Below are 7,354 nucleotides of genomic sequence, written 5' to 3'. Positions count from 1 at the left end.
ATTAAAGTTAACCGTCGTTAATTTTTTTATCTATTTTAGGATAATTTGATAAATAATACAAATTAAAAATCTAAAAGAGATAAAAAAATTAATGAAAAGGTTTATTGACGAAGGGTTAATTTAAAAAAACGTGAAGATGATAATAATGGGGTGGATACAAAAGTTGTGTTTAGGTGGGGTATTTAGCTACGAACTTTGATGAGCGTAAACTTTTAGCAACCGGAATATTCGATATATAGCAATCATATTTGATGAGGAGACAAGCAAAGTTTGTGATAATCTCACCAATACTTTGGATTTTAAAAAGACGTGGAGACATAATATCATTGAGATAATAATTATAACATTTATGTTTGATGTATGGAAAATATGTACTATTACCTAAAGTTAGTTTTTAAAAATAAATATAAAACTCAATTTTGGTCGTATTGACTCGACTGTATATAAATATATATTATTTTTTGGTGCATTTAACACATATTTTATTAATTTTTCTTTTTGGGTAGGGAAATAGCACATGATTTGTTTTGGAAATTATGAGTGGTGACTTCGGCTTTTCGCCCTGGACCCTAGTGAAAGTGTCCCTTTGCACGCATGCTTCAAGACTTGTGAAGAGATACATATCTTAGATTGAAATTTATTAACTTTGTTATTCTATTTTCATGGGTCCAAATTTTATGCTAAATTTGGAATGTCGGTATGATGCTAATAAATCTTTCCGCGGGCCAGCTTCAAACTGATTTGGTGGCTTGTTTTTTCACTACAAATAAAATATTAAACAATTATATTATATAATTAAATTTAAATAAATACTATTATTACATCATAATTCAGATCAAGTTTACTTGAGTTTAGAAAACTGTATTCAATGTTGAATCCTATGCCATATCTACATATAAGCATTCAATCTACCATAGTATTCTAAAGTTAATAAAAAAAATTAAACTAGCGCATTATGTTCAAATAAACTTTTTATGCTTTTTTTTTTTCTAAATAACAAGTAAATCTTTGATTTTCATTGAAAGTAAAATTATCATTTAAACTAGTTCGTATTTCATGTTAATAACCCCTTCAACTATGTTGAAATGGATACTTTCTAATTGTTAAGAAAAAGTGTTTTAATGGAAGTGATATCTACAATAGCTATTGAAAATGGCACTAATAAAAACAAAAAAAAATAAGAATATAACAAATTATTTACATAGTCCGATTTCCTTACATCTACAGGACTTAGCGTAGGGAATAAATCAAATGTCCTTCAATCCAATCCAAAACAAGTTTGGCTGACCTCCAAAAATTTTTTTTAATAAAAAAGTTATTACTTGATCTGATTTGATCCAATCCAAGGAATTTGATTACTTGATATGATATGATCTGATTTTTAAATATTTTAAAAAACTTTTAATTTTTTAAAAATATACAAGGTAGTGGTTTTATTTCATTACAATCAAAACAAGCTTGATTGACCTTTGAAAGCTATAGTATCCAAAAGGAAGCTTAAAAATGATTTGAATAAATTTAGTATTATGTGATATTGATAATTATTAGGATTATGAAGTTTTTGTTCTAATGTGGCGTCCTTTGCTTAAGATAACGAATAGTCTCAATAAAATATGTTACAAATAAGATTTTGTAAATGTAAAAAATAAAATTAACTGCCTAAATAAAGTTTTGGTGTTGATCTCTAAATGTTGTTCCTAATTATTCTATTTTTTGTAAATCTATGTGTTTGCAAAGACAGTTTAATATTGTCGACAACAACGAAAAAAATTATCATTATTTTATCCATGAATGCCATCCAAATCAACAGTAAGTCTTTATAAAAGACGAGTAAAACAACACCCATCACATTCACTAATACACATATATTTCACCACCCATGAATTATATACAAGTAGACTTATAAACATGTATTTGACACGAAAGCAACGAAAAAGTAGTTAAAATATGATAGGAATAAAAAAAGAAGAAAGCTTCACAAACATAACACAAATGTCATGAAATTTATATATTATTAATGTATATAAAATCAGATTAAAATATCACTCTACTATAATACTATAAATATACTACACTACTACGCAAATTATATACAAAAATCCTTTGCCCTTTAACCGTAACTAGCTAGAAATGTGCAGAACCTAATAACTAAAAAAACACCCTCATAAACTACCTTTTTACAAGATAATAAACCCCACCAACTTTTGTTAACCAATGTTGCCTAATATTATGTAGAAAAAGAACAGAGAAAAAAGGCTCTAATTCCTTCTTTTCCTACATCTTCATGTTTTCAATAGTTTAATTTATTGAATTAGAGCTTAATTTGTTCGAATTAAAACATGATAAAGAATGTCGACTATTATCATGATTGCATTGCATGGTGGCTAAAGTCCAGTATAAATCCAACAGTTTGGCCCAAAGAGCAAAGGATTCGGATCTTAACTGTTCATTTTCACCCCATACAACGTGACACTGATTAATCACTAAATGTAGCCGGTTCTTAAGCCGCCGGTTCTCTATGTTCATCCGATTCACTTGGCTCGTAAGGTTCTCCAAGTGCCTCTTTTTCCTCCAACGAGACCGCTTGGCCGACTCCCTGTTTGATATCTTGCGTCTTTGCTTTCTTTCATCCGGTGAAAATATCGCCCGGCTTGAATTTTCCGAACTAGAGTTTGAACTAACCGGTTCATTTGATTCAAAAAATGATAATAACTCATTGAGTTCTTCGGGTGTAAAACCGGATTCATGAGCCGGTAATTGTGATCCAACAGCTTCTTCCGCTGAGAACATTGGGTTGGACTCAACCAAATGCAAAGAAGAAGAAAAAGAAGAAGAGAAAAGTAGACCAACCGAATTAAGGCTAGAAATTAAGAAAGAAAAAAACCTTAATTTTAAATTGATACTAAGAAGTAAGATAAGAGGGGAAAAGGGAAGGATAGAAGAGCAGGGGATGCGTATTTAAAGAGGGAGGGAAGGACATGTAGGGTCCTTATTAAACAAATTACACATTTTTGGAACAACAATGGATACTTTTCTAAAATAAAGAAGGAAAAAGTCATCATTTCAAAGCAATATTTTTTTTTTGGGTATACAAGTATAATCACATTTTAAAATACAAATAATAAATATTTGAATAATTATCATCAAAATTAATTGATAAGAGAATACTGTCTACACAATCTAAAATGTTTTAAGATGATTCGAAATTATTTAAAAAAAAAAGACTTGATTCGACTCAAGAAGTTCTAGATTCATTCCTCTAAAAATAACAAAGAAAAAGTGAGACTTAAGATCAATAATGAAAACAAAAATGCTTGAACATCTCCAGTTAAAAATATCTAAATCCCATTCAAAAATGGTCGCAAATCAACTAATTGTCTAGGCTTGAAAATTAACAACTTTAGTGAATTGAATTTAATTAATTTCAGTCTATTCCTACATATAAATTAACTACCATAAAGCATGATTGGATTAATAAAAATTAAAATTTAAACTATGAGGGCTAACATGCCAAATTCTCCCCGAGCGAAAGCTTTATAATTCAAAGCAAATGCATATATATATATATATTTAAAATTATCCTTAGTTTAAAGGTAGTGGGGGTCAATTTTTTATTCAATCTTTTTCCCGGGGGAGAATTGGTGGGTCACTGAGAAGATCAAGTTTAGCTTAATCACGAAGAATCAAACAAAAATAGATAAAAGAAAATTTGCTTGAAAAAGTGACAAGTTTATTAGAGAGACATAGAAATAAGTCATGCGGGATACATATAGGGTAGAAAGGTGGTAGCCTACTATTGTCTTTAAACATAATAATATAATACTATTAATGTATTATTATTTTCTAATTTCTGTAAAACTTATGTTTATTGAATGTAAAATATTTTTATGAAATGATAATTCAGTCCTTCTCAATACTAAAGAAAAAGTATTTGAAGGTAGAAAATATAGATGTCAAGAAAGAGAGCTCGGGGGCCGTATTGTGGCTGGGAATTCTTCTTCCTTACTCCTTACTCATGCTCATCTTGTCGGTGTGTGGTTGGTAACATGAAGCAAATGCAATAGGAAATATATACAAATGTTAATCGGTTTAAATAACAAGCGTGTAGTTTAGTTATTTTTTCCTGGGAATAAACATTTAGAAGTTCAACCAGTAGATGGTCGGAAGTATGTAGAAATTTTCCTCTTTGATTTACGAAAAATAATTTATACAACTTTTTTTGTTTTTTTTTTATGAAAAGTAATTTGGTCAATAATTTTTTAATGTAAATTGACTTATCATTTTAAAAGTGTAAGTTATTTTCCAAAAATCAACTCATTTATCAGTAATTTTTTGATAAAAAAATTATCTTAAATTAGGACTATTATAATAAATTTTAAATTTTTAAAAAATATTTAAAAATATTAATGTCAAATATGATAATGTTTAATATTATTAAACATACATATTTAAGTATTTATATTTAATAATATAATAAATTATTAATATAATTTATTATTTTTATTTAATATTACAAATTTATTTTAATAATAATTATTAACAATAATAATTTTAAATTTTAAATAACATTCTTAATATATTATCAAAAATATTTATATTAATATTTTAACAATAAATATATATTACAATTTATAACATACAAAGCGAAAAAGACAGTTTTGAGACTATTACTTTTCTCTTTGCTCTGAGATTGGCTAATAAGTTAGCCCATATCATTGCCACAACAAGTCTCAGAAAGAAGGAAGAGATTTACCTGCTTGGTGCGGTTCCCAGGTATGCCACACACCAATCAGAACTGGACCGACCATGAGAGCCAGACTGACATGAACCGCGGGATCGCAGAGAATGAGGGTGTTGAGAGCCCCTTCATCAGAAACGTTCTCATTTTCTCTCAGGCCTTACCCCCGTTGAAACTGAATCGGCATTTTGGAAAAGGGAAGGTGGGGGACAGGCCATTTACAACTGACGGGGATATCAAAGTTTTTAGGCGTTTTCCTTTTTTAGTTCTAGAGTATTCTATTTGTTTTTTAGTCTATTTTTATTCATTTGTCATATGTTTACTTTTTAAAGTTAATAAATATCCCTGATTGCATTAAAAAATAATAAATATTTTATAGTATAAAATATGAAAATTTTAATTATATAAATATAAATATTTGTTTAAATCATACACAAATTAACTCTAAAAAACGCTTGGATAATTTATTTCCAAAAATATCAATGATCGGTTTGGATCCTACGAAATTCCTTGAAGAAGAACTCCTAAAAATGTTGATTATTAGATTTGAATCTTGAACACTTGCAGTTCCCTAAAAAACTTGAAAGTAACAAATTTTAAAAATAAACAAAAAAAAAATGAATCAACTTTTAAATAGAACTTGATTCATGTAAAGTAAAAAGTAATAATTCAACTTAATTCAATTTTAAGAGTTTAAAATAAATTATTATTCTATGATAAAAATGTCATAAATACGTAAATAAAACTCTTTATAACCCATGAGTGAAATTAGAAATGTTTATAAAAGGGGTTGGGATATTTAGATAAAGCCGGCATGCTCAAAATAGATCAAGTTTGTATCAGTTGGGCCTACTGTAAACATGCTACTTTTAAATTCAGGTTAGTCTTAACCACCAAAATTAACATTTAGAAAAAAAAAACACAATAATTTAAATGATCAATTTGTATTAGATATTGCAATTATTTAAGTTTATTTTTAATTAAGGGATACTTATCAAAACTACACATGAACTTTGGTTCAATGTGTAATTTAATACATGGACTTTAATTTGGTTCAATTATAAATATGAAACTTTTAATTGTGGTTCAAAGTTATACATAAAACTTTAATTTTGATTTAATTGTACAAATTTAAATAAATAGATCAAATTATTTTTATACTTAAAAAGTATAATTATTTGTATATAAAATATGTAGACATAAAATGATGATATATCAATAATGTTGTTAGGTGTTTGTGAAAATTGAACAAAATCAACATTCAATATATAAAATTACACAAAGTCAAAGTTCGTGTATAACATTGCATATTAGACCAAAGTTCATTTGTAGTCTTGAACTTTATCCTTTTATCAATTAATAGTTAAATGCTACTTTATATTTAGATATTGTAATTATTTAACTTTATTTTTAACCATCTTAATATTTAGATACTACTTTTTATTAGTTTACCAAATTAAACTAAATCTTTTACCAAATTTATTATAAAAAATTATAAATCCTATAAAAAAATCAAAGCTTATAAAAAATTTAGATACTACTTTTGCGAACTTTTGAGGGTTAGACACAAAATATCATAATTTTTTTAAAAATTAGTTATAAGATTAAAAAAAATTAGAAACCTCAAAGGGTTAATTTGAAATTCTTAAAAATTTAAGGGGTTGGGCTTTGTGAGCCCCCTTGAATTCGTCCTTGCCCAAACCAATAAAATTCCACTAAATATCTAGCTGATGTGTTTCAACCAATAAAAAAAAATATTAATGTAAATCTTAATAGAAAATAAGTGGTTAAATTGAATAAAATCTCTTCTACAGGCCATTTTTGAAAAATTTCTGTTAACTCAAATAATCAAACCGAAATTGCCAAGAGAGGGGTGAATTGATTTTTAATTTTAAAAATTTTGATGATGCTAGAGAAAAAGAATAGAGAAATGAACACAAGAATTTAGAGTGATTCGGTCCCGATGACCTACTCCACTACCTTAGCTTTCCACTACTAAGGATTTTTTAAAATTCACTAATTTGATAACTTTTAAGGATAAGGTTTAACATTACAAATTTCCTTGAGGTTTCTACCCCAAACCTTAAGACACAAACCCTCTCAAAGAGATAAAAAGAAGCAAACAAAGAAATAATCCTTACAAGATTGACGTGTTTGCAATTTAAGCTCAATTACAATGAAAAATACTTGAGCAAATAGAATGGAAATAAAACTCACAAGTGTATGAAGTAAAAGTATGAAAATATTTGGCACAAAGATTGTTTTGATTGATCTTTAAGCTTGAGTATTCTCTCTTGTTGTTGTAGGACCTTTAAAACTTGATATTTATACCCTCTAATTCATTTCCAATTATTGTGGTTGTTGAGAAAATAAATAGAGTCATTGGGGATGGAAATATTAGATCATTAAATTCACTTGCAACAAAAAGTACCGATACTTTTTCTACGAGTATCAACATTAGTAGCATTTAATGTCTAATTCAGTGACCATTAAAGTTAGTTTTCAACGATACCAATGATGATTTATCCATACCTGATAAAAGATATCGATATAATTTTTATGGGTATCAATTCTTTTTGTCAATTTTTGAAAGATCATAAAAACAAAATGCAAATT

General features: G+C 27.4%; 1 protein-coding gene across 1 annotated transcript; it reads right to left on the bottom strand.

Annotated features, from left to right (window-relative positions):
- Window positions 1–1,995: 1,995 nt before the first annotated feature.
- LOC107917126 (basic leucine zipper 4) lies at window positions 1,996–5,059 on the bottom strand. The gene is made up of 2 exons (XM_016846507.2): window positions 4,754–5,059; window positions 1,996–2,780 (listed from the first exon to the last, which is right to left on the bottom strand). Exons 1-2 carry the CDS (start codon window positions 4,806–4,808, stop codon window positions 2,299–2,301), a joined length of 537 nt encoding a protein of 178 aa, XP_016701996.1. The 5' UTR covers window positions 4,809–5,059; the 3' UTR covers window positions 1,996–2,298.
- Between the last annotated feature and the right edge of the window lie 2,295 nt (window positions 5,060–7,354).

The sequence above is a fragment of the Gossypium hirsutum genome, chromosome A01 (assembly GCF_007990345.1).
Source record: "Gossypium hirsutum isolate 1008001.06 chromosome A01, Gossypium_hirsutum_v2.1, whole genome shotgun sequence".
Classification (NCBI taxonomy): Eukaryota; Viridiplantae; Streptophyta; class Magnoliopsida; order Malvales; family Malvaceae; genus Gossypium; species Gossypium hirsutum.
This window is presented reverse-complemented; position numbering and strand designations above follow the sequence as displayed.

Coding starts and splice junctions, on each gene's coding strand:
- LOC107917126 (XM_016846507.2), bottom strand. CDS start 4,808: ATGGTCGGTCCAGTTCTGATTGGTGTGTGGCATACCTGGGAACCGCAC. Junction 2,781..4,753: donor CTGGGAACCGCACCAAGCAG/GTAAATCTCTTC, acceptor CAATGTTCTCAG/CGGAAGAAGCTGTTGGATCA.